Source organism: Ammospiza caudacuta, chromosome 5 (assembly GCF_027887145.1).
Source record: "Ammospiza caudacuta isolate bAmmCau1 chromosome 5, bAmmCau1.pri, whole genome shotgun sequence".
Taxonomy (NCBI): domain Eukaryota; kingdom Metazoa; phylum Chordata; class Aves; order Passeriformes; family Passerellidae; genus Ammospiza; species Ammospiza caudacuta.
Genome location: NC_080597.1, coordinates 52,277,703 through 52,305,437, shown reverse-complemented (window position 1 = coordinate 52,305,437; position 27,735 = coordinate 52,277,703). Strand labels below are relative to the sequence as shown.

Sequence of the window (27,735 nt, the reverse complement as noted above, 5' to 3'; positions counted from 1 at the left end):
CAACATAGCTCGCACACCATAGCATCTATTAATAGACCTGACTCCCTTTTGCCATGTCAACTGTAACATTAATCCTTGTTTTAAATCATAGTATCTCAAATAGCAGCTGCTACTAGTTGTATAGTTCTCTTTCAGTTTATATCAGAGAGCCCAATGGAGTCTTTTGAAGGATCTCGTCAGGTTAACAGGGCGAACTTCCTACAAGTTCCCACGGGAAATGATTGCACTTCAGACGATGAAGATGTTAATATTGACATTAAACTTCGTTTCTCCCCATGTCCCCGAAGACGGAATTCTTCAGCTTCAGAGGAAGAGGAGGCAGATACTCCCACCAACATCTCAAGAAAAGTTTCATTTGCTGATGCATTTGGGTTTGATCTTGTATCTGTTAAAGAGTTTGATATCTGGGAATTTCCTAATACAGGACAAGAAAATTATGTAGAAGATGAAGTTTTCCCTCAGGATGAATTTTTTTTCTCCCAGCATTTTACATTACCTGCTTCTCAAGAAGAACTTTTACAAAGAGTGCGAGAGCAGAAAGTAGTGCTGGAGTCAGTCGTGCTCCTGCCTGGAGTTACCTGTATGAACGGCATTATACGAGTCCTCAATGTATCCTTTGAAAAACAGGTGTATGTTCGAATGACATTGAATAACTGGCTCACTTACTATGACATCCTCGCAGAGTTCATGCCTAATTCTTGTGGTAGTGAGATGGATCAGTTCTGCTTTAAGATTTCTGTGGTGCCTCCTTTCCAGAAAGATGGAGTTAAAGTGGAATTCTGTATCCGCTATGAGACATCAGTTGGTACCTTCTGGGCAAACAACGATGACAAAAATTACACACTGATCTGTCACAAGAAAGAAACTGTGCCCAAGGTGGATAATAAATCCCAGAAAGAGGCTACAGATAGGAGCCTTAAAGGCTGCTTAAAGACAACACAAAGCAGGTGAGATTGCACCTTAATTTTTGGTAATTTAGAATATAGCTGGCTATTTCTGACTTTCTATGTGTGCTTACTTGAGTCAAGACTGCCCATATTATTTTCTTCTATTTTACTTTTGTTTTGTAAATGAAAAATTAGACCAAGACTTGTTTCAGTAAAGTGTTTGTATATATCAACCAGTGATTTTCTGCAGACAGATTAGCTTAGATAATAATATTATGCATGGCATTCATTTGAAAAGCAGTGTGAGGGTCTATAAACCCTCTATGCACTGTGTACCAATTCTGATCTCTGTAGTTTAGAAACTGAGCTGATGTCAATGGCATGGTTGTTCCAGACTAAGGTAGCTGTACAGTTAAAAAAATTTGCATCCATTTCCTTTGTAAGTCAACAAAAATTTAAAAGCAAAACAAAAGCAGGGTTTTCACACAATTTATTTCATGGTTCTTTCTCTACATGCAATTATTAAATCAGAAAAGGTACTGGTGGTTCATGAAGCAGAAGTGGATAACTTAGGGAAGAATCCAGAAATTAAAATAGCTGGTACAAACTTTTCTGCATGTGACTGGGCTATTCTGCAAATTGTATATTAGGGCTATAATTTCTTTTCCCTGCCACTGGTTCATGCTTCTGTTTCACAAATGGTGAAATGAAGTATGTTTTATAAGGCAGAATTGGTAATATATTAAAGAAAAAATGTTCAGAATTTATCTTCTATATACCATATTTTTCTGATTAAATTTAGACAACTAATATGTTAATTATAAAGTGGCAGTTGTTAACTTATACTTTAATAGCATATAAAGAGAGACACTTGAGAATAGTCACTTCTGTTCTCCTAATGTTTTTAATTATGTTCTTTCTGTTAGCAAAATAATGTTGCATGCAAAAATCTAATTCTCATTTGTTTTCCTCCCCAAATTTACTATAAATCATTTGGACTTCTGCAGAATTAAATCTGTATTTTACCTGCAATGTCCTTTTCAATACTCAGATGTCAGAACTAAGTTAAAGTTGTGGTTTTGAATTTTTGTTGGGGTTTTAGTTCCCATACTCTTTCCAAATAAGACAGTGCTGTTTGATTTTGCTGGTGCTCTTCCACTGGCCTGAAGTGGTAGGGAAGGGGGAACAGAGCAGCAGTAGTGGTGAGAACTTAAGGAAGAGGGAGACAGCCAGGGCTTCCTCTGTGCCAAACCTTCCTTCCCAAAACCAGACTTGCTGTGCTGGGAACTTCTGCCAGCCCTAATCACACATTAGCCCTGTGAGGAGAGCTGCACAGTAGAGCTTAGGGCTTGTATCAACACCACAGGGTAGGAGCCACCCCGGGGCTAGCCCAAGGTCTGGTTCATAGCCAGTCCACAAAGCTCTCCTGACAAGTGTCCTTTGGGCCAACTCTGGGGCCCTCACGATGATACTTCCATGAAGGAACGTCCCAGTATGTTAGAGCAGAGGGAACGATGCTTTTACATGTCCTGTGCTGAATTCCTGACATTTGTGTCTGATTTTAAGGAGTGTCACATGGCCTGTTCTGGATAAGAAGGATAACCTGAGATGCTCTGCAGAAGGGCTGTGATATCAAACACCATAGGCATGACTCCAGCCTGAGCTGAGCTAGCCCACAAGGAACACATGATGGACATGGAGAGCTGAGTCTCAATTTAGTGAGCCCTGGGCTACCAGATGGTTTCAGGAATAACCTGAAAATTTAGGTACCATTGACGTCTAAGGTCAAATGACTTCTACAGGTTTAATTCCCTAAAGTTTCTCATGACAGGCATAATGCTAGCAAAAGTTGTAGAAGCCTTCCTTCTGGGGAATATTCTTTTATATGGATATACTAAATGATTTATGTGTAAGTCAGGCAGGGCGATTTTAATAAATGGGAAAGAAGATAATGTGCCTTCTTCTCAATATAAAATTACTTTATCTGTAATCAGACTTTAAAAGTTGTCTCCCTCTATGTTAGACTGAAGAGGAATGCATCTATGTGTATGTGTTTATACATACATGTATATATATGTATGTATGTATATATTTATGTGTATATTTGTTCATATAGACATATATACACATGTATGTTTAAAATATTTAAACCAAAGTGGTCAAATTCTTGTCTACATTAGGATATACTACACATTTGTGTCAAACAATTAACAACCATGCACTTTCAAGACTCTCTTCAGTGGCAGGAAAATGTACAGAGACCTTATAGAAAATGCAAAAATGAGCTGCAAGTATCTTTGGAATATTGTTTCAGTGGTCACCAAGGCTTCTGACAGACAGTTCTGTCAGTATGTAACCCAGGACTAATTTTATGCTACAGGGACTTGTTTGAATTCACAAGAGTCACAGCTTTTGCCAGTGCAAATGAGGTCAGCATCAGGGTCTTTTGTTTCAAAAGAACTAAGATGCCAACTTCCATTGCTCACTTGTTTTTCAGAGTGTCTTTGTACATGTTGCCCCTTTGAGTGAGGAGGAACACCCTGCAGACATCTGCAAAAGTACCTCATTATTCTCCTTCAGACCCTCATTAAAACTCCTTTGCTTTGATATCCCGAAAAAAGCACAAGAAAAACAAACCCCCCAAAACTGGCAAAGGGAGGCTGCTGATGTGCTGTTACTCCTTCATCTTGCATTGAGCAGTGCTGCCCATTTACCAGCTCTCCTCCACCAGCCCATCTCTCTCTCTCCTCCTAGCTTGGATTTTAAACTCTGCAGCATTTCTATGTGCTATGCTGGCTGCTTATAGAACATTTAGCAAAGTGGGGGAGTCATCGAACATAACCAGCTTGTCCTTGGAGTTGCAGCATTACAAATAGATAGAAGTAAAAGCAATTTTATCTATGATTCTCACAATAAAGTGACAGGTAGGGAATATTGCTATCCATACCCATGAGTTGGACATCCTAAATTAAAGATTTCTTTATAGCAATCTGAACAAAAGGATAATTTTAAAGGACACTCATTTAGGGCTCAGTATCAAATTTAGAAACTTGTAATAACATTTTAATTTTTTTTTTAACTCCGGGCTCTGAGATATTTATACTTTCTCTTAAAATGTGCAATTTACCTCTGCAGTTATAAAATGAGGCAGGACAGGATCATGGTTTTTAAGCAGAGAGTCTGATCCACTTTAGGGCATACTTGTGTGGCTCATTAAATGTCATTAGCAAGGATTAGTTGTGTTAGTTAACTGAAAGGAATAATATTCACTTTCAGAGGAAGTTACTGGGGAAACACAATAATATGACTATTTCAAGTTACAATTAAGAACATGATCCAGGACTAAGATGAGTGAATGAGGCTAATAGGCTGTTCTGACACCATTATTAAGAAATAAATTTTAAAAATGAGCTTAACCCTCAAAAGTTGCACCTGAAAAAAAATTATAGTAAAAAGCAAAACTGCATCAAATAATTAATGCTGAAACCTGTCTATATTTGGATATTTAGAACCACATCACTTAAAAGTCTGCCTCTTCATTTCATGTATCATTTGCTTTTGCTTCCGTGTCTAGGTATGAACCAATAGTCTTCTCTTAAAGTTTCATAAAGTATTTGGTACTAGCTATATTTTAACCATCTGAAATTATTTCATTATAAACTTTAACAATTTTTATGATATTCAAAAGTCTTCAAAGGATGCACAGGGACAAAATACAGTTTGGGGAAATAATGTTTAAATTAATTAATTTATGCTTGGGTCTGTATGAAAGTGTTTGCTTAACTTGTACATAGTCATAGATATACTTTAGGAGAAAAATTGAGTCCTAAAATTGTAAGACTCACTGGAAGAGGAAAATCTTCTACCAGTAAACAGGCCTAATTTCCATCCTATTTATAAATATAAATAAAATATTTACACATAAAATTACATATATATACATACACATACAAGTCAGAAAAATGTAAATTAATTGCATCAGCTCCACTCTTCTCTCTTTTTTTGACTCTCATGCTTTTAGGATATGGATAGTGATTCTGAACGTGAATTCTTTCCAATCCTCAGATTTAGACCACATGATTTTGTTGTGGACACCAGGCTCCTGCATTGGTCTGATCAGACAGGAGGTGGTTGGCTGCTGTGTGAGGCAGACTCCTGCAGATCATGCTGAAAGGTGCAGAGATAGAATCATGGAAGCCATGTTCCCTGTCACTGAGGATGCTACATCCCATTTCTGTGTTTGGCCTTGGTTTGCCATCTGTCAAGAGCACAAGTGACAGCACCAGGAAAGTGGCTGATAAGCATGAGAATTGTTTTACAGGAGGGTATCAGGTTTGGACTCCTGTCCTCTGACAAGGAAGGGGAAGGCAAGCATTTTTGTCACAACTGTTAGAGTTATTGTCCCTTAGCTCTCTGAGCCCACAAATATATCACACTGAACTGATCCACAAGTGTATCACTGTGATCCAGCTGATATTGATCCTATGCCTTTTTTTTGTAATTGCTGAACTTTACTTTTTTGAGTGATAGTGCATCAATTCCCATTCCTCCATGATGCCACTTAGAAACACAACAAGAATAGGGCAATGGCTCCTACAAGAGCTGCTCTATGAGCACAATGAGAAAGAAGAGATTAAAACCCATGTCTGTGGGCTGCCAATGCCAACTTTGCCAGCATATATGCTGAATGGTCTCTAAGAAATTGTCCGTGAGAAAAGTTCTTCTGTGCATGAGTGCTTTCCCTTCTTCAAATGCTGATCATCTCTTTCTGATGGGAGGCAAAGGAAGTAGAACTTGCTGAAGATGCAGCTTGGCAGGACTGCATTGTGCTCACTGTGTTCTGTCTTCCCAGGCAGATGGCAGACCAGTGCCTAGGTTGTGCTGAGAAATGCAGTTTTGCTCCTCTTGGCTTTTCCCACAAGCTCATGATGAGATTAAAAAAAAAATCAAAGGCTTCTGACAAAGATGTTTGGAAATAATCTCTCATGCACATTGCTATGAAGAACAACTGCATCATTCCCATCTGGTCCATTTAAAATATGGCATTTGAATTACATTCCCTTTTAATCCTTTTTCTTTTGATTGTGTGTCACCATAATCAGGAAGGGAAAAGAAGAGCAGGAAAGGTGTTAAAACACACATCTTCTTTGTGTACCTCTGTTTAATCTCAAGGTTGTTTCTGGCATTTTAAGTCACGAGTTACATCTTGATCAGCATACAGATATGGGATTTGACTAAAGTTTATTGCTATTAATAGGAAGTGACTGCAGTCACTGTTTTTACCAGGGAGCAGCTGCTGGAGAAGCTATCCATTCACAGGGAGCCAGCTATGAGGAACACTCCTCTCTCTGTGTTTAATGTGACTTAGTATTCCCAGACCTTCTCCTGCCTCCTGGTCACTGCCAGCCTTTCTCAGTTGTAGAATTAGGTAGGACTGGAACCAAAATAAGACTTTTCTACATACTTGAAGAGCATGATTATCAGGGACACAAGATAATTATTTAAGGTGCTCTAAAATATATTGTTCAGACAAGTGGGATAAAAGCAAGCTGGGGAACTGAGTTTGACTCAGCATTAGGAATGCTTCTAAACAGCAACTGAAGGGCTATCTTTTGAGGAAATTGCTGCAGCCTTACTCTCCAAAGTAATTTAAAATAAGCTGAGATAAACCACTTGAAAAATATTCTATAGAGAACAATCCTACTTGGCCAGAAACTATGATCGATGTTTCTTTTCTGTTTAATCATAATATTTCAAAATCTGGACATGTATACTATTTGAAATATGAAACTTATTAAATACCCTGAAGATAGATATTTAGGTTAATGGCTTAAGTCTATGAATGCTATCACAGAAGTGTTAAAGAAAGAGGTGGAACATGTGGATTAGAATGGCATGCACAGACAAATAGACACATTCTTCCTGTACTTGTGGTCTCCTAACTTGAGCATACCTGAAAGCTGAAAACTTGTCACATTTTTGCTTTTGGTGGTTGTAAACTGTGCCACCCATCTGCCATCCATTTATTGCACAAGAAATATTTAAAGAAGCTTCTAAAACTTAAAGGAACGATACATGAAAATAACATGTTGTTGTACTGACAATCCTAGCTGAGTATTTACACTGGAATTTATTAGTATCAGTGGTTTCTTGTTTATTTCCATGATCTACTTTAAAAACTGCTCTCACCAATGCTACAGAACAGAAATTTGTGTTCTATTGTGTAGGAAATATTGGTTGTTACAAAGCTTTTTCAGTTGTTTGCATGAAATCATATAAAACCAGTGCTCTGTAATCTGGGTGTCATTTCTCAGCCATCATAAGTACTTGTATTATCCATGCATTGCTTGGCTTTACACTTCTAAGATTTTTTTTTTCAGTTGCTACAATTTCATCAGCTTATTTAAATATACCAATACTGTAATTACTATGGCTGACTCTTACAACTCTTAAATTCATCAACTGGCTGATCCTGCAACAAGCATAATAAATAATTTAATGAGCATCAGGAGTCTCAGTGAACTTTGTAGAATTCTTCATGTGTAAAACTATCCTTGTATGTTAATATTTACAGGACCAGATGCTCTTTCAGATTGCTGGTTAAGGACCTTTGGAAAAATAGAAGTACATTGCTAAATGAACTCCTGTATGTTCAATGATTCTTTTGTTTAGGAAGATATCTATTTTGCAAACTGAACCAGGCTGTAAATGACCATTTCAATACCCTCTCCTGTCCACCATTCAGGTACTACAATTCATAAATGTTCACTTGGAAAAAAAATTGTTCCATTACATTCAACTTGACTCTTCTAAATGTTAGTCTTGAAAAGATGTTTAAAGTTAGTGCAACATTAGCTGAGAGCACTGGAGTCATATTTAATCATTGCAATGACTACCAGTGTCATCTGAGCTGTTTATTCTGCTTATGAACTTTAAGCTGTGATCCAGTCCCAGCACCTTAACTCTGACATTGAAGCAATAGATTCAGCTGCAGTATAGATCCAGAGAACCAATTGCCCACGGTATTTTTAATTTAAAATGTGGATTATCTTCTCATCTACAAAAGGGGAGAAAAATGGTCCAAACAAATACTTTAAAAGTTAAATGAAGTCCCTGCCTTAGGGCAAAGGAGAGGGTAAGACCTTTTAAACACTGTGGGAGAATGTTAGAAGTGGTTATTTGATCCCTGGACCTTCAGTGACACGCACAAGTATTAGCTGACATGCCAAAGCATAATAGGGGGCTTGGTTTTCTAAGTGTCTTTCCACTCTCCTCCTGATTAGTGAAACCAGCTGATACTCTGACACTAAACCTGAAGATTTATTACTGCTGGTTACAAACTAGTCCTAAAGGATGCTGGGCTACACAATTGAGTGGGAACTAGGGAAACCTGGCAGGTTTTTCTTACCTTGCACTTAGGTGCACCAAGTGGATTGACATTTACGTTTTGTTTTGATGCACAACTGTTGTCCCTACAATAACATTTATAGATACTGGGTGATAAATATGAGATTTACTAGGCTGAAACACTTCATATTATGGTAGAGAGTTGGGGAGTTTGTCAGTCTCTGCAGCTACCCAAGTAAATATGGACCAGTGTCTCCTAGGTATTTTCCATGTCTTCTTGATAGAAATATTGATACCTATCACACAGCTGCCTTCTTGCTGTGTGGTAGTAAACTTGTGAAAAATGAAAAAAAGATTATAAAAGCCTCTTGTCCTCTTGTCTGATGACACCTGGGATTTTCGTCGTATCGAGATACTTACTGAATTTACAATTGCTTCCCGAGATTTAGATCATAGTTTCCTCCCTTAAGAACAACTGTCTAAGGTTTTGTTTTTGTTGTCATCCTTTCTGTTTTCCTGCCCAGGAGTGGCATCTGTGTCTTAGTCTCACCTGGCTGCCATCTATCTCTCTACAGTCTATCTAAGGCACTTCCCACCTTCTTGTATATGTGCCTCAGCACACTGCAGGCAGCCTCTTGGAAAATACTCTCTCCTGACATGCCAGGAAGAGACTGCTCCTTCTCCATTTCCCCTGTGAGATTCAGAAAAAGACCAGAGGCAACACAGGTTAATGTTTTTCTCCTCTCAGATTTATCCAAAATAGACACAACTTGAAAGTTTGTTTCCTCCAGTATTTTAAAGCAGTGGGGAAAAGGAGCATGAGAAGAGCACTGGCCCCAGCTCCTTTCTATAAAACAATTTTGATATTTGATCATACCTCTTCCAGACAAAATAGTGACCTATGAAGCATATCCTCTCACATTAGGCCAAGCCTAGCCCTCAGAAAACTTGACTGCTCACTCACCTTTTCCTCTTTTTCAACAGCTTGGCCCTGGAGATAGATATCCAAATAGAAAAGGCCTGCATTACTAATTCACAATGGATCTCTCTGTAGACTTTGTAACACTGCCCTGGAGAATCTTTTGGAAAGAGATTCTGTGTTTATGAAATACTTAGCCCATTCTGTCAAAGGAATCAATAAATTTTCTGACCAATCCACATGTAAAACAGATGTGTAACACTTCTGAATAGGTACTGCTTCAACATGGCTACATGGATATCACAATGAGGTACAGCAATCATGACAGAGCTATGAAATGATCTGAATAAAGTGGCAGTGTTCCTGTTTGTACTTGCTATAACTTAATTTGAGGTATAACTGACTTCTTATGCAATGGGCTCTTCTGCAGTCTTTATACCTACAGTCATGAGATTTGGGGATAGCCAGTGCTATATCAAAGCTATATTTGAGCCTGGCACCAAACTGGTGTTGGGCTCCTGGTTCAGACTGAATGGCACTAACATCTTAAAATGGACATATACATTCTTTTTAATACATCTGTGTTTAAAAAAAAGTATGAATGTATTGCTATTAAAACTCAAGGTCTTTTTTAATGAGCTAGAAAATAAAGACTAATTTCTTGGGACTTTGTTTGCTTTGAGGCAATGATTATTCTCATCCCAAGTCAGGCCAATGCATTTTGTTCTGTGCCACCCATGTCCCTGCTTCAATCATAAACTAAGACTGAAAAATGAAAATATTAGTAATTGGAAAATATAATCCCCTGGATAACACCAATCCAATAATCTTAATAAAAATAGATTTATTACAAACATTGTCTGAATCCTACTGGGAATTATCTTTGCAGGAAAAATGCTTAAATTCCCTTACAGCTGCTCTCTTGATCAAATGTCCCCCTTGATACTATTAATCATACCATATATTGCTTATTCTGAGCATCTCTTTCAACTTCACTTTCCAAACTTCTTTTCTAATTTCTCCTTGTGTAGAAATCCTTCTAATTTCTCCTAAAGTTACTGAGAGACCTTTATTGTCCTTTTTCAGGCTCACCTTTTGTCCTCTTCTGATAACAGTCCCTTTTCTTAGGTGAGAAGACAAGAACTAAGGGGTATTTCCTCAAGGTGAAGAAATAGCACTGTTTAATATTGTCTTCTTCAAAATTCAAATATTTCAGTGGAGGTTCTTTGTGGCTCTGTTTTCATTCAAAATGCTTCTGAAGTTGGCTTGCCTGACTCTCCTGGAAGTGAAGTCTTCCATTCCCAGGGTGGTTTCCAACCAGCAGCTGCAGCGCCAGCCTCCTTTGCCATGCCAGGCAGCAAATGCCCTCACCTGCTGCTCTAACAGTGAGTGCACCACGCCACCTCCTGCCTCTGTCCTCTGCTTCCCGACTATCAACAAGGAAGCTAATTAGTGTCAGTCTCATTTGTTGGGTGACACCTATTTACTAAGAACTAGGTTGAGCTTTCTCTAACAGTGCTGGTAGTTGAAGGTCATATAAGAAAATCAGTCTTGCCTAGATTCACAATTGGGGCTCCTATTTTACATACAGCTTCATTTTAATAGGATCAGTTGTAATGGCAATGCTTTAAAATATTATTCAGTTATTTCTGCTCAGGGTTCACACAGCTCTTCATTTATAGACGTTGATTTTGTCTGCAATTTTTGCTTCTGAATCCTTTCCTTTGTGGTCTCAATCAGTTTTGAATCTAACATAATTTTAATTTATGATTACCTACATTGTTTACATTAAATTATTTTTCTGTTTGCTTCTATTTTTTAAATACCTCCTGAAACAAAATAATCGCATAAACAGACGGCCATGATACTGCCACACATGACATATCATAACAGTGTTATGGTTCAGGCATGTATAACATGACATCTGCACAAGGAGGGATCATGTGAAGCCAAAATGCTTTTAGGTGGGAACTGGCCATATTTCAGGTAAAGCCACCTGGGAAGTCAGAATTCAGGAGTGCCCATTAGGAGCCTGGAAGCGAGGAATGGTGCTGGCTCTGTGCAGCCCCACAGTTCTATGCAGACACACTGCTCTGTGCAGGCTTGGTTTGTCTCTAATTAGTGAGGCTGCTGGCTTCTGCTATCCTTAAGGTCTGGTTCCCAGCACTCTGCCCTGAGTTTTGGAAAGAGGCAGTTATTTCAGCCTGAGGATGCAGCCACTGCCCAGGCCCGCAGCTCTGCCCCTCCCCAGCTGTGCTCCCCAACCCCTCCCTGAACTTCAGTGCAGCTCCGTCGAATTCCAACACAGCTCTGACACCCCTAACTCATATTAAGATCATCCTTTTTTAACAGTATGTAAAAGCCTGAAAACGACCTAGAGCATTTCCCTGAAAAGTATTTTAGATGAGTACTTAGTTTCCTTGCAACTTGCTCTCAGAGCCACTTTAGAGCTTTTTCCAGCTTCCCCTGACTAATGGATTTGGTAGTTTAGAGCTCACACAGGCTGCTCACACAAACTGCCCTTTGCTCTGCTGCTTATTTCATCCTCTCCTCTAAACCCTGGGAAGACCCTTCCCTGTTCTGGTTTTATGTGTTCAGTACCTCTGCCTTCTTGGACAGCCATAATTCTGTGTCCAGTTGTTTAGCGCTCTCCATAGGGTCAAATATTAGAACTTTATTTCACTTCCTTTTATCCCTATGTCTTGTCTCTTAAAAAAAGAAACAGAGGACTGCTTAATATTCTCAGGCAGTAATGTCAATTTTCTTGCATTTTCTTTATATATACCACAAGTTATTGCAATACATCTCTTGGAAGGTGCACATCTTTTTTTTTTTTTTTTTTTATGCATCCTAATCTTCATACACTCCAAGTCTGGTTTGAATTCCTGAAATTCTTTAGCAATCGTAGCAATAACCTTTTTCTGTATTTAGATGATTTCTAAGAAAAAAAATATATTCCCCCAATTTCTGGCAAATTCCTATCAATACCTTTATATACAAGTCGCTATAAAGATTAGCTATTCTTATCTAATTGTTTCTTGGAGTTTAAGACAGTCTCAGCAGGAGTTGCTGAGGGATGAAACTTCTAATGATGATTTAAAGCAGTGAAGTGTGTAGGCTGAAACTGAAATAATTATTGCTGTAACCCTCTAAGCACTCCACGTTCCTCAAGAGAAAATACTTTGTTCAGAACAGACCCTGAACAACAAAATGCGAAGAAAGTAAAATAAAAAAAAACCTCCAACCCTTGAAGCAGGACGATAATTTAGAAATAGAATCAGTATAATGTGTAGATGTTCTCAACAACTGCTCACAAATGCATCAGACATCACAATTAAAAGGAAATAATAATTATGGCCCCATTCTAAAGTAAGGAATATTCTATTCCATTCAATAAGTCATGAACACTTTAAAACCATCAGTGTAATCTACAAACCTATATTTACAACATTAAACTGGATGTTCTGCCTTTTCAATAACTGTCATCTCATCTCTATTATTTTCACCTCAGACTCTAATTGTTTCTTTTATAGGAGCTAACCTACCAGTGTCCTTGGCAGTACAGTTTATGGCTCATGCATTTACAGTAATTGTTTGGGCAATTTGCCACACAGTATAACAATCTTCACATCACAATCAGTTTTTATAATAAACAGCATTAGTTGTGAAAAATACAAGTGATGCATGATTCTTATGGTAGATAAAGGGCACTGAAGATGCCCTTTAGAAAAAGAAAGGAAAATGCTCAAGCCTTGAACTACTTGAGAAAAATACTGGTGTCACAATAGAGCTAATTAATTTGATGGTACAAACAAGAGGGGGAAAGGGCCTTGCATTCATTAGTGTCAATTCCAAATGAGAGCGTACCGTTCATAAAAATAATATTCTGCCTTCATTTGGATGGAATATGCAGGTAAACAGATAAGAAGCACCAGGTCTGGCAATAACAATGATTTTGCTCCTTAGCTATATCAAGGCTCTTTCTTTTCTACCGACACAGGGGCTCAAAGCCTGGGCAGACACAACTTGCAGGTAGAGCTCTGGAGAAGGTCAGATCCTACTGCCCCCCAGCTGGCTGGCTCCAGTGAGGCCAGCACTGCCAGGCACTCTGGCCACTGCAGCCTCTGTGCATAGCTCTGCTCTGCCCCTGGGAAGAGGAACATGCACTTTATGGCTTCTCTCCACAGCACACAGGTGGTGGCACACAGACGTGTCTCACTGCACGCGTCTCTGCTGCAGGCGTTCTGTGGCCTCTCAGTTTTCAGGAGCCCTGAAACAGGAGCTCAAGCACTGATCGGTGGTGAGGCCATTGGACACACCTCCAGCAGGCAGTCTTCCATGTTAGAAACTCTCCAGAGGAGAAATAATATATTTGCCCTCTTAGGCCAGCACCCAGACAGGTAATTCTCAGCCTCCTTGTCACCCCCAGCCACATCAGGGACCCTGGGTGGGGCTGTGGCACAGCCAGGCAAGGCCCAGCAGGCACAAAGGTGGCTTCAAGCCAGGGCTCCAGCTCCTCTTCCTGAGCTCTGCTCTGAATTCCCTGGCAGCACCAGGGCCTGAGAATAAGAACTGCATGTGATAATAAATTGTGGAGTGGTTGTATTCTCAAACTGTAACTTCAGATTTTGAGGACACACATGTAAGTTTAGATTGGTAGGGAGGCTTGTCCCTGTAGTGAGTTTTGAACTGAGCAATATGGAGGCAAGGAATGAGTTTGTCTATACTCATTAAATATTTAGTTCATATGTTCAGTCAGTGAGATAGAATAAAATTAACCATGGAGACACCATCACAAAAGAAGTCAAAGTCTACACTTTGAAGGTCCACATCAGGATCTTTGGTGGCTCCCAAACCAGAATGAAAGAATGAAGCTTAATTTTAAATTTTTTTTTCTATTTTATTTTTGATAGTACCAAGGGTTTTTTCCCTTCTTGCATTTTTCTCTCAGTGTGAATTGGTTTTGGAATATTTTCTCTCCTGTCCAACTGGTATTTTAGGATCAATACAAATAGAGCAATATTTTAAAGCAAGCCAATGTTATGGGGGTTATGTTAGTAAGAAAATACCTTGAATTCTTATCCTTCTGAGCCTTACAAATAATTGAATAGAATTTTAAAGCTCTGCTTAGAACTTTACACATACAAAATCTTTCTTAATCCTTTCCAAAATTCTTTTTTCCTGAGAAATTCATTCTTGTTGCATGTTTGTGGATTTTGAATGATATTGCATACAATGCTACTGAATTTTATACTTACAGGTGGAAAACCCTTTCTCTAGTTTCTCGCCCAGATCTTCAAGACATTTTGCAGGCTTTCTGCTTTTGATGTGCACATGAACATTTAAAAATAAGTTTTATTGTTGCTTGTTCAAATTCAGATATTTCTTCTCTACTTCTTTCTGAAATTACTGCTGCTAATGATACAAAAATAACCAAACTAAGCTGCCTGCCCTTCCCTCCCCATATTCCCTTTCCCTGCTCCATAGGGTTGCAGTTCTGTGCAGGATTGCCTGTTTGACTCCAGTGACAGCTCAAACATGAGTACTTAACTGCCCTAATTTACTTTTTGCTCCTCTGCTTCTCAATAGAGCACTGCTGACACATGTAACTACTTCATTTCAGGGATCTCACATGTTGTTTACATCCCAGTGGCATCATTCTTCAGCAAGGCTGGCTATTTTTGGCACTAGATCCAAAAGCACTGGTTGTATTGAAGGTTGCTGCTGTATGAGGCTACAGTTAGGCTTAGAAATCTGTCCTGAAATTAAAATGTGGCTATGGTTTGCTTAACAACTTGAGTCTTGCCAGCTCTTTTCATGAGGATATTTTAGCTTTACCTCAACTTCCATACATTCAATTCTACCTTCAGGGTAGAATTTTGATTTAGTTTGAGTTTGAATCTACAGTAAAATCAGAAGCATGAAAGAATCCACAAAACCTAAGACTGTTTTGAAATAAAATAGTGTTAAATTTTTTTCCCTTTTACATATTTTAACTAAATATTGAGAAATACATTCTTTGAATACTTTAACAACCTCATATGTCTCTGAATTTCAGACTAAATAATATTACCCACGTTTTCTTTTAAATATGAGGTAGTATAAAATTGATCAGGTTGCATTAATTTCAGAGTTTTTCAGGTACATTTTAATCTCTCCATAATCCAACAATTTTAGCCTTGCTTTCACATTTTTAAAAATAAATATCACATTTAGATAGTAAGATCTAGCATAAGTAGATAAAGCACAGAAGAAAGTGACTGGTACTGTGAGTTATACAAACATACAGACACATTTTTAGCCAAATATTGGTGTGTGAATTAAAATCATGACAAGCTATGATAAACCCCACCCAATATGAAGTTTGTTACTCCTGGCCATAGTCCCAAATTTATTTCAGGGAGACCAAAACACCTCCTGCCCCATAGTTAAAAATCCTGGAAGCATAACTCCCAGGGCATGTAGCTGCACAGGAGCATTTGAAGTAGGGCTGGACTGTGACTATAGGATCATGAAGTCTTATTCCCTTGGAAAATGTGTTGCATAATCTTGTTCACTAAAATATATTCCTGTTTCCACACTTGAAACAATTCCTTCTCAGTTTCTTGTGTCTGATACACTGATAAACTACAGGATATTCTTTTCTAATGCTTACAGATCTTCTTTTAAGTTTTAAAAACAAATGTTTCTCTCGACTCTTTATATTAATGCATTAACAGTCTTGCTGGGTTTTTTGTCTTTTGAGTATTTACCCGTTCGCTGTATCAATAGAGGGCATTTATTCCTCCTCTCAGGCTTTATTTTGTTATGCTGAAAATAGAACTACTTAATCTGTCTCCTTCATTAAAATAGATTTTTCATCCTGCCAGTCTTCCTCTAGTCCTCTTCTGAACATGTTTTAGTTTGTATCAAACTTTCTTGGAAATTTTAGTCAAATTATCTAGAGGAGTTATTATTGGTGCCTGGTGCCACAACATGGACATTTCTTGGAAATCTTTCATAACCGGGACGACCTTCCCCTTGCTGCTGAACGTTGTTTGCCTTTATATCACAGTGCCTATCTCATCTCGCACCAGTGGCTTGGAAACTGTTTCTGGCAAAGAAACCCTCCAGTTTTTCTTGTTCACCTGTTTCTTCCAAGTTCTAAAGCCTAGTTTTGTGGCATAAACTCTTTTTAGTCCCTAAATGTTTAACCTGACACTTTATAATTTTGAATTTCATCCCTTAACTATTATTCTGATCCTCCAGGCCACCGGTTTCTTTCAATCCTCCTCTGTGTTGGTGATGTCTCCCAACTTCCTCTCTACCACGGATTTAATTTAACTGTGACTTCTTGTGCTTTGGTCTGTAATAACATGACTGAGTAAGTCTGATTACATGACTTGTCCTCTCTGATTCCCCAGCCACGCCTGCCAGCTCCAGAGCCCAGCTCCTGGGACCCTGCTTGGCACCAAGCCCCTCTCCCACCGCCCAGCTCTTGTGCTCATCTCCCTCTTCTCCTGTTTAATTAATAAATTTCCCATGTGGCTGCACAACAAATGCTTTAATGAAGTCCAGATAACTGATTTTTAGACAAGGGAAATGTAGTAATCTTATCAAAGACAGATATTATCAGGTGAGTCTGGCATTTTTTATGCCATTTTCCATTTATCTATATTTCTGTTCTCATTTTTGTTTTAAGTCTATTGTGAAAACTTTTCAAAGACACCTGGGCCTGTAGTTGCCTTGACACTATTTCTCTTCTTTTTCCTAAATATAGCTTCTATTTTTCAACTCTTCTGATATTGTTACAGTATAGGACCACTTGAATAGATCTGAATAGCAAAGGTTTTAAATGAATATGTATTTTCCTCTGTTGAGTCTCTCATATTTGGGTTGGAGATTATCTGTTTCTCTTAATTGGAGCATATTTAAACAGGTTCTGCTCCCAGACTGCATGAAATAATTAAATTTTCTAAATTGCTGCTCCTATCAGTTATGCCCTGCAAGATTTCTCTTCCTATAAGAATCTGTCCCACCACTGGCACTACGGTAGAAGAATTTATGAGAAGTCTTTTGTTTGTGGGGTCATATATAGATTATCTGAAATGTTGATGAAACCTCACTTCTAAAAAATTCTTATTAACTTAAAAGGGCTAGTTCAAAAGCTTTGATATGTCCGAGTTTATCCCAACTCTTCATGAAGTCAAAGAAATATTGTTTATTGCTAATTTTTTTTCTTGTCACTTAGATATTTTCTGTCTACTCTTCACATTTTTAATTTAACATTTCCTCTCTGGGATGCCAATTTCGCATAACTTTGGGACTTCTGAACTCCTTCACATGTCAGTCACATTTTCAGTTCTCTCAGTCCTACTAATCAGCCCCTGAACTTCATATTTGTTCTTTCTACTGCAAAATTACAATGTAACCTGTTTTCAGTCCTGACTTATTTTTATAACTCAATACAAGTGAATGATAATTTCATCAAGACTGAATCATATGAGCATAGGTTTTTAAGCTGGTAGAAATTCAGAAGTTCCTGTTGAACTTTATGAAGATGTGCCCCATTCAGCTGAATGAGAAAAAGCAACAGAGCTTCTGCAGGTTTATGGCTACTTATGCTGGAATGGAATTGCATAATCTGACATAATGGATTTTTTCCCTAGTTTGCATTGTTGTAAGAATACCTGGATGACTTAAAAATAAAAGTTAACACTTTTTAACAGAATAAAAATGTTGTGTCTCTCATCATCTAGGCAAATTTAGAGCATACTTCACAACAAAGTGCAATAATTAATTCCTGAAACAAAAACTTAATTAATATTCTAATTTAAAAATCTGCTCATGAAATTCTGACACTGTGCTAGGACCTTTTCAGAGAAATATGGAGAAAAAACTTACAAACTAGACAAACACTTTCTAATTGCCTTTGTGTGATGAAAGGGCTAATTTTTATTGGCTTTTGGGAAGTATTTCAGTCCTTAGGATATACAAATAGGTTTGAGGTTGTCCAAAAGTTATATGCACCCAGACCCTCAAAGTATCATTTCTTAAATTGAAGTAGTGATTTAAATTACTTTTGTTTTATGCTCATTGTGATCCTCAAATTCTACAGTATCAATATCCTTAATTTAAGCCAATTTTAAATTTCCCCTGAGAACAATTATATGAGGACAGATATTTCTGATCTAAAATTAAATTAAGTAAAATAACTGTTACATTGACATTCCCTGTACTCAGCTATTTGCAGGGCAGGTGTGCACAAACAATGGGGTATAAACCAGAAATCTTTATAAAATTAAGTGAAATAGGAGAGAAATTATGCTACAAGCCCTGCAGTGTAGCTGTGAGGCTGTGTTATCATTGCCATAATTCAGCTGTGTTGCTGTTGTGAAAAGAAACTTGTTGACCAGGGCTGCAGATGCTACTAGAACAAAACTTAAGCAAAAATTCTGCTTAAATCACAGCGAAAGTAAAACTGGGGGACTTGGATCACACATACATTGCGTGTTACAGTCCCAGCCACTGAAACTCCATAACTACATTCCAGTCTGAATTTGGAGTTACCAGGTGAGAGTCATGCAGCTTTAGATCACGGCCCAAGATGTAGGTTCAGGTTCCCTTCATGTTCAGTCCCTTTCAGAGGTAAAGAAGTGCCTTCATAGGATGTGTCACCCCATCTTGCTCATGATTCCCATGTTAGAGGGAGTGAATCTCCTTTTGGAAGTGATAATCTTTCACCTCTGATAATAGGGATGATATACAGGACTGCCTGAGCACAGATGCTTAGAACAATAAGGCTAGATAAGGTAACACCATCCTGGCACATACCCATAATTATTCATTTTGAAGCATCTTTATACCTGTACATTTAAAAGTCTATAAAATAGGTACTCAGCCTTAACATCCTTATTCAAACATTGTGCCTATATTTTTACCCTGAAAAATTCTATTAAAAAAAAAAAAAGATTACTGTATAGGTAACACAGGAAATGGGGCAGAATTCAGTTTCTCCTTTCTCCAAGGTATGAAAATTAAGTTAAAGAGTAAGGATCCTGCTTGTACATCCAGCTCCATCAAGAGTAGGCCAATCTGCCCTCCAGTTTTTCCCCAGATGTTCTGTATTCTGGTAGTCTGGGTATTTTTTGCATTAATGATGTGCAGTGGGGTATTTTATCACGTGAGGGTGTGATAGAAGCTGAAAGTGGCACTGCTACTTGGATGTCACAGTAGTTGCTATGAACTCTAGCTAGCAGGAGAATGTTAAGCAAGATATAGGCATTAAGAATTGCCCTTCTTCTAGGAATGCTTCTTGAATGAAAAAATTGTCAAACTCTTGTTCCTTTAAGAGGTAGACAAAAGTCCCTTCTAGCAGCAGTGGTGCCATCCCTGCTTTCCAAGAGCTGTGGCATCCATATGGCTGAACGCTGTAGGCAGTCAGCTGCATTGAAAGAAATGCAGACACTTTGGAATGCTATTTTTTTCCCCACTGGAAAGCAGTGGAAGGTTTCCTGCTGGGCCCATGTTGTTTTGGGATCACTGTTTTGGGGTGATGATTCAGTTCATGTGTTATACATGTCTTGGCTCCTCATCTGGGGCTTTTGCAGACACTCTAACAGCACCTAAATGTTTTGATGCGTCTGTATCGTGGTTAAACCCCAACCTACACAGTGTCCAGATTTATGGAAGCAGGTGAGTGAAAAAGATACAAAAGGGCAGAAGAAAATTGGGAACTAGATGTAACACTAAGCCAAGCCTTTGAACAGTAAAAAAGCCCAACCAACAAACAAAAACCAACCAACCTCCCCAAACCCCTGTGTATAAATAATAAGCACAAATGGTTTACCTTAAAACCTCCACAGATCAACTAAAAAAAAGTGGATCTGCCACATTTTTCAGAATTAAATGCAGATTGTAGCAACTGCAGTCAGGGGAAAGGACAACTCATTGTGAGTGGAAGAGTGAAAACCACATGGAGGTTATGCACATACCAGAATTCAAGAGGGACATGACATTCATAGAGATTGCAAGAATATTTAGCATTATTGCAATTAATGGTGAAAAAGAATCCCTGAGAGAGTATTAAATCTTGTGCTTCAAGGACAGCTTCTAACAAAAAAAATGGCCGAGAAGAAATTTAAGAGGGCAGTGCCAATTACTTCAAGTATTTTCCTACAACAATTCTACATCTTCCCCTAAAGTATCTGATAGTGGCCAGTGTCAGAGATCAGATGCAAGACTGGCAAGAGCTTCTGTCTGCTTAGGCTGGCAAACCCTATAAAGACTGGTTTTTAAAAAGTTGGTGACAGTAGATGTCTACATTCTTTTAATAGTGTATAAATTTAGCATCCTCCTTCTGAATTAAGCATTTAGGTGGCAGAGTTAATGTTATATCAATTCAAATGAAAGACACCAGGAGAAAATAGAAGGGGAAAAGATTAATATTTGAAAATTAGAAAGTAATTTTCAGTAACAGAGGTGGACGGCTGGTTGAAAATCACATAAATTAAGACCTACAGAAAAAAAAATTCTCCTCATAGAGGAGTCATTAGGAGTGATACAATAATTTACATTTTACATAAGTGACATTCTCTTAACATTTTTTTCCTTTTCCACTAAAAATTAGATCCCTATAACCACACAATTTGAACTGTTAGCAGTTCAATTGATATCAGTTGATATTGATGAGGTCTGCAGGCACTCAGCATCTCTCTGTAGGTGTTTTTTGTGTTCAACCTGGCCTTTTTTTTCACTGCCAGCAAAGCAACAGAAAAAATTGCACTGGCTGAGGGAAGCAGAATTCATTCCTGCTGGCCAGGCATAGTTTAGCAACAGGATTTATACACATGCAGGGAGAATATTTTGATTTATTTCAGGTAACAAAGATGTCTTTTTCAGCCATCTCTGTAAATATATAAATATTTGAAAAACACAAGCAAGAGGGAGCCCTGGCTTCTTGAACACATATATCCTTCCAGACCCTTGCCTGACCTCAAAATTATGCTCTCCTGTCACTGACCCATCTAATCACCTTTGTGCTGCTTTCTCAGAAAAGGCCTGGGAAAACCCATCAGATTTGCAATGTTATCTGAAGGTCAACACATTCTCATTTTCTCAGCCAATTCTTTCTTATGACCAAGCCTTAATATCAGGTCACTCAAAAAGCACTACATTTTTTGTAGCTGTTATTTTCAGAATTTCAAATAACATTAAAATGTTGTGTAATTAACCAGTAGTCTTTATATTTGAGTCTAAGGGGAATTAGAACAATAATTTTTGCAGAATAACACAAGAAGTTCCTTTTTGTTTCACAGAAAAGAAGAAATATTGACTTCGTCTGATGGTGGCACATGGAATAACTCAAGGACTTCAGGTACAACACCCGGTTTAATTAGTTCTTCCTTACTGCACACGTTAATTAAAAATAGTGTAGCAACCAACATCATGGAAATTATTCAACTGTTTTTTTAACTCTTCAGACACAAACATCCCAGAAATTGTTTATTCACAAGCAGAAGACAAAGACAAGAAACTAGCTAAAGAAAATATAAAAGACAAAATTGCAGAATACAACCAGGGTGATCACAAAGATGATGAAAAAGAATTAGAGTTGCTGGTAAGTGTTATACAATTATATCTACAGTATTAAATGATTTGAATCCATTTACGCTTCAAAGCTGGTGAAATGCCCCCTTTTAACAGAGCTGACTGATGTACTAATTTACAAATGTAAAGCCTTGGTCTGTACTTACACTGAATCTCTAACTGATTCAACAATAGAAGGTGCTTTGATTTCGGTATAGTGCATCAACTTTTTCTGGTCTTAAATTAATGACATATCCCTTTTACTTCTTTACCTGAGGCTCTAAAAGACAGTTCTAAGGAATTAGGAGGGTAAGATTTAAAAAAATCTTCCCTCCTATTCTCTAGGATGGGAATATTTTTAAATATATGCTTTCTATTTATATTTTTTTTAGTATTTATAGTACTGTTTACTTATGAGATTTTTGAAATGATAACAATATGAGCTTAGTAAGTATATATATATTTATATTAGCAGATTCTTCTGTATCAGTATTTTACATTATTTTTTTTCCAATGAATTTCACACTCGGTGAACATTCAATCTATTTGGATTTGTGCGAACGCATGTGTGTGTGTGGTTTGCCTTGAATTTTTCAGTATGAAAGAAAAAATGGCAATAAATCAGACACATACAGCAATCCATTATTCCCAGTGTCTGTACTCAGCTCATATCATTTGGGTGCACAGATTCATAATCATAGATTATAATAGCTATCACCTGTGAAAATGTGAATGGTGAATCAGATAAGAGAGGAAGATGGGAACCATTCTTTTTTTTCTTGTTGACAGAGAGAAAAAATTCCTCTCATTTGAATATAAAATTTTCTTGTCTTTTACTTTAAAAAGTTGAAAATTGTTGCCTATTGTGGGACCTTTCACTGCCTGAAAGTCAACGTTTTGGTTCTTTTTTCTTTATGGCGAAATGTGCAAAGGAAGACCTCTAAATCCCTTGTTGTTCTCAGTCCACCCTTTTACAAAAAAGGGGATCAAATATAACCATTTGTTTATCAATTGCCAGACTTGTCCGTACAATAAATGAAGGGGGAGCTATAATTTAGATGTTAATTTGCACTGTGCGCTCTTTAATGAATTAAACAATGAAGGCTTATAATACATGGAAATAAAACCAAATCTTTGAAACACACAGGCATTGGCTCACAAGACAGCTGTGCAGTTGACAAGTAACATGAGCCTTATGTGAGAAGAAGGGGAAATCGTAAGATTTGCATATAATTATTGAGATCATGCAAATGTCAGTTATGAGGAGGGGAAAAAAACACAGGCATCTCACTGTTAAATCCTGACAGTTGGCATCACCGAAGAACTCAAATACACTTGAGCACTGGTTGGCAGAGGGTCATTAAAACAGAATTTGCAGAGACATTAGCTCCCTCACTTTTCTTTGAGTGACGTTTTACTATTAATAGTTTGCAGAGGCTTTGCAGAAAACATATTAATAAGAGAAACTGTAATGGGGGTATCTACAGCAAGTGCAAATGTATAAAGGGGTGCCCAAGAAGCTAGCCTCTAATTGATCAGCCAGTGCTATCAGTGTGACTGCTAAAGTGAGAAGAGAGTGCAGTGACAAGCAGGCATAGCTGAATAATGCAATATGATATTTGGGAGCTAGGAGGGAGAATGATTAGTTTCTGGCCTTTTACTTCGCTAATCTCATTTCCAACTCATGTCTTACCAGATTGTCTAAAAACAGTCTGGTTTGAAGCCTGTAAAATGGTCCCTGAGAGAAATGAAGCACAGATAATCCTTACAGTATTTGTCAGTGTGAAATGTGTCTTTGTTTTACTGGACAATACTGTACATTACCGGACACTGATGTACTGTATCAATGCCCTTGTTTAAGCACCAGTCCTCCCCCCTCACCCCACGGCTTCCTCTCTCCAAATCTAGAATCAAATGCATAGTGAACAAATTAGCCTGCCTTTAAGGAAATATTCTCTTCAGATTTAATTTGTATAAAATCCACTAGCAGCTTACTGAACTCATGAATAAAGAGAGAGGGTTCTGAACACTATTTTATTTCCTGCTCCTTTCAGCACCACCATAAAGCTCATTACCTATGTTAAAAAATACATGCAATGCAAATTTTGCAAATGGTTTGGAACATGTTTCCATGAAAGCTTTGTTACTGAAAACAAAACTTCCTATAATGAAATCCTGCCTCCTTCATTCGGCATATTTTTGCAAAGCACTTTTTCATCATTCTTTTCTATTCTATTGTTTCAGTTAAATCAGCACTTCACAGGAGCTAGAGGTACCTCTTCCAGAGATGAAAGGAATTTTTATACAACAGAACCAATTAATTTTCCAAGTGAAACTGAAAGATTGGTGAAAAATCCAACCAGTATAGAAAGAAGCAGTGACTTGCACCCCGTGCCTATCGGCTCCTCATCTGAAACCACTTCACATGCGATAGGAGAAGAATTAAAAGATAAAGCTAAGTATTCTGTAAAAGATTATAGTAATCAGCTACCAGGGAAGGAAGTCACTGCTGGCTCAGTAAACAGCTATGGGCGGTCTTTGGAACATACTGGTACCAGTGAAAGCCTTTTATCGGCAAAACATTTTCCTCTGACAAAGCAGAATGAGGCTATCAATGTTATGGCTACTGGCTCAAACCGACAAGGAGAGAGGCACACAGATATTTCAAAAGGTGAAATAGATAGCTCCTCTGGAAGTAAGATGGTGGAGAGGCTATTCATCAGTGAGGATGCTGCTGGTACCTCAGAAGGGGCCTGTGAAACGAGACCAGAAACCATTTCACCAGAGCATGACAAATCCATGCAATTAAATGCACACATAGCAAGGATGCTGGATGGCAATGCTAATCCAGCTCTGGAACACCAGGCACCACAAATGTCTCACCAAACTTTGGATTCATTGTTGTCAGATGCTGACAAAAATGAAGGAAAAATCAAGATGATTGAAAGCAAAGTTCAGGTACACTTAAGCGAAGATTTGTATGCCGGCACTTTTGCGCATGCTGGTGTCTCAACAGATTCCACACAAAAAAAAGGAGTTGGTGAAATGTCAGAAAGAAACACTGATTTGGGGAAGCAGAAGAAAGTTATTGAAGTAGCAGACTTGACATCAATAGGCGAGGAGGAAGCTTCCAAGCCTTTCAAGGCACACAGGAAACACAACGCCAAAGCCCTGAACCCAGCGCCTCTGCCAGCTGAGAACAAGCAGGCACCCAGGGCCACCAGGGTGGATGAAAGGCGACCTGAGGACACTCAGGAACACAGAGGATTCAGGAGATTAAAAGACAGAGAGACAGACAACACAAATAAAGGGAGACCAATCGGAAGGGAAAACGAAGCAAATTTTGCAGAGCAGAGGTGGCAAGGAATGGGGAGTGAGGTTTGGCGGAGAGTGAGGGGGAGCGTGGAACCTCAGACCATGACTTCCACAAAGGAGCTGTTTACCTGCCAGGAGGCAGAGAGTTGTGAAAAGTCTTCTGTCTCTGAGCAGGGTATTACAGAGAAAGCAGAGGCAGGTACAGCTTATATAATTAAAACAACATCAGAAAGTGCTCCAGAAAAAATGCCTGGCAGTGAAAAAGCAGTAATTGCTAAGCTACCTCGAGAGACTGCACTAAGTGACAGGCCCACAGAGGAAAAGGAAACAGCGTTTGATACACATGAAGGGAGAAATGATGGTTCACATTATGCTCTTTGTCAACTCAACACAGTGGGTGTATTATATGACACTGAATTTGAAAAGGAATCAGTTTTAGGTATTTATAATGCAGGCGTACATGAAACACTGCAAGGAGAAACGAAATCTGTCTGCAATAGCAGGGAAAAATGTGCCAAAGCACAACCAGACAATATTCTACCTGTAGGACAAGCAGTAAAGGCTTCTGCTATGGGAAGGAAAGATTTGCAGGAGGGTTCACATTCAGAAGTACCTAAAAGTCCCCTGAGCACTCAGAAGCATCTATACCATGAGAAAGCAGAAGAGGTCTACAGGGAAGAAAGCCATGGTGATACACTTTCCTGTTTCTGTTCTAAAGCTGAAACAAAAATGCCACCTTCTGGTACAAATATTGTGCCTAGTTACCATTATAAAAGCTCTTCAGTGCCATCTTCAGAAGGGCCCACTCTGGAAGAAGGCAGGGGGCACCTGTATAGACACTTTGAATCCAATGTCATTGACAACGTTGCTGCTGAGTCAGGGTACAATTTAAATCTAACAAATGAAATAACATGTCTTAACAAAAGCTTCTCTCGTGAAGTTGAAAAAGGAGAAGTACCTTCTGCTTCAGACTCAGCAACTTCTGGAGAAGGAAGAGGAAGGAATACAGGTCAATTTTTCCATCATGCAGAGCTCCAACAAGAGAGGTCATGGAGGCCAGAAGTTTTAATTAGTAAGTCTACCAAAGAAAATGGGGGAACAGACTCAGACTCTCCAGCTGACCATTTAATAACAGGGGGGAAAACACTAAACTGGCTTGACGATTCAAAGAAAGAAAGCCAACATGCTTCTGATTCTGCAGATATTTCTAACCAGAAGAGTGAAGCCTGTAAATTACCTAGCGAGTCTCCACGTTTAAAACATATTGCTTTCAAAATATTCTGTTTCTTCTTGTTTCTTCTATTTGCTGCAACACTCTACCACTATGATTTGATGGTCTGCCTTGCACTCTACCTGTTCTCCTTGTATTGGCTATACCACGAAGGAAGAAGAAGCAAGGAGTCTATTAAGAAGGAATAAAACTGACTGTCAGCTCTGCTCAGGATCCATAGTCAATAATCTTCAATTCTACCAAAGCATTTTCATTGTTAAAGAGTTTATTCTTTGTTAGAACCAAAGCAAGATTTTCACAGCAGCATCTTTTATTAAGAGATTACATATGAAGTTGAGCCTTCATATAAGTAATTAAACTATGCAGGACCATTATGTTTGGATCATTAAATACCTATATGAGTATGAGTTCTGAAGCACATCAAGTTAAAATGAAGTACAGCTGTTGCTTCTTAGCAAAATATGAAAAAGCAATGCTTCATGTCTCTGTAGTACTTAAACCCACCATTTACTTGCTTTAATTTCTTTTGCATTAAAGCTTCATATTTTTCTGGGAATTTTTTCCCAAGATTCTGTGTGGTACATAACAACACAAGAAACAATATAAAACCTAAGTCAGTATTTTGGTGCTGACATTGCAGTTGATAATCTGCTAGTGTAATTAGCCAATGCTCTAAGCAATTCATCTGTTGATAGTTTAATACAATTTTCCAAATTTTTATTTCATTATTTCGACTTAGAGCTTCAGCAGTACTCCTGTTTGAAAAATGTAAGGCTTTGACTTCAGTAACATCATGTAACTTCCAGGATGTAACTGCGTAGCAGAATAGATGTGCTGTTTCCACCCTGTAAAGATTGAAGGTCATAGCCACAGGCCTCTTTCTGATCACTCACATGCACAAAAGTTTTGGGGTTTTGCAAATGAGGACAGAGAAACATGACTGAGAATTTTACTGAACTGTTATTCTGGGCAAAGCCTTTGAGTGATATTTTTCATCAGAATGGCTTGAGCATATCTACAAAGCATTAAATAAATTTTACAAAGGAATGCTATAACTGTGTGGAGCATGTCTGAATTAGATTTACTGCTTTTTTTCCTGTGGCTCGCGACCTAGAGCTAATCAAACACCAAGAGAAAACACTGGGCATGACCCTGCTGTTCAGTGAGGCTGCTTTGTCTGGCTTGGGTGAGGCAGAAAAGACTAGCATCTGCCCTAGGGAGAGCCCAAATTGATCTCGTGCAGCAGTCCTGTGGGGCAGACACATGGGCAGCTTTGCTGCTCCAACATTGCGAGTGTCCCACACAAGATCAAGCCCAAATTTTGTCCAGAAAGAAAGGAATGGCCAGGTTATGATGCTCTTCAGCCATTTCCCAGAAGATGGCCACAGATGCTACCACAGGTAGGATATTAAAAGAAGCACCAAGATTGCATAATGTTGCTGAAGCCATAAAAATTAAGAAATAAAAAA

At 38.3% G+C, this 27,735-nt stretch overlaps 1 protein-coding gene across 1 annotated transcript; it reads left to right on the top strand.

Annotated features, from left to right (window-relative positions):
- The first annotated feature begins 153 nt into the window (after positions 1 to 153).
- Positions 154 to 27,735, top strand: PPP1R3A (protein phosphatase 1 regulatory subunit 3A). The gene is made up of 4 exons (XM_058805250.1): positions 154 to 947; positions 21,450 to 21,508; positions 21,615 to 21,751; positions 23,965 to 27,735. Exons 1-4 carry the CDS (start codon positions 154 to 156, stop codon positions 26,452 to 26,454), a joined length of 3,480 nt encoding a protein of 1,159 aa, XP_058661233.1. The 3' UTR covers positions 26,455 to 27,735.

Excerpts from the sequence above, each read along its gene's own strand:
- PPP1R3A (XM_058805250.1), top strand. The coding sequence starts at position 154 with ATGGAGTCTTTTGAAGGATCTCGTCAGGTTAACAGGGCGAACTTCCTA. Across the intron at positions 948-21,449 it reads TTAAAGACAACACAAAGCAG|AAAAGAAGAAATATTGACTT; the intron begins GTGAGATTGCAC and ends TTTGTTTCACAG. Across the intron at positions 21,752-23,964 it reads AAAAAGAATTAGAGTTGCTG|TTAAATCAGCACTTCACAGG; the intron begins GTAAGTGTTATA and ends CTATTGTTTCAG.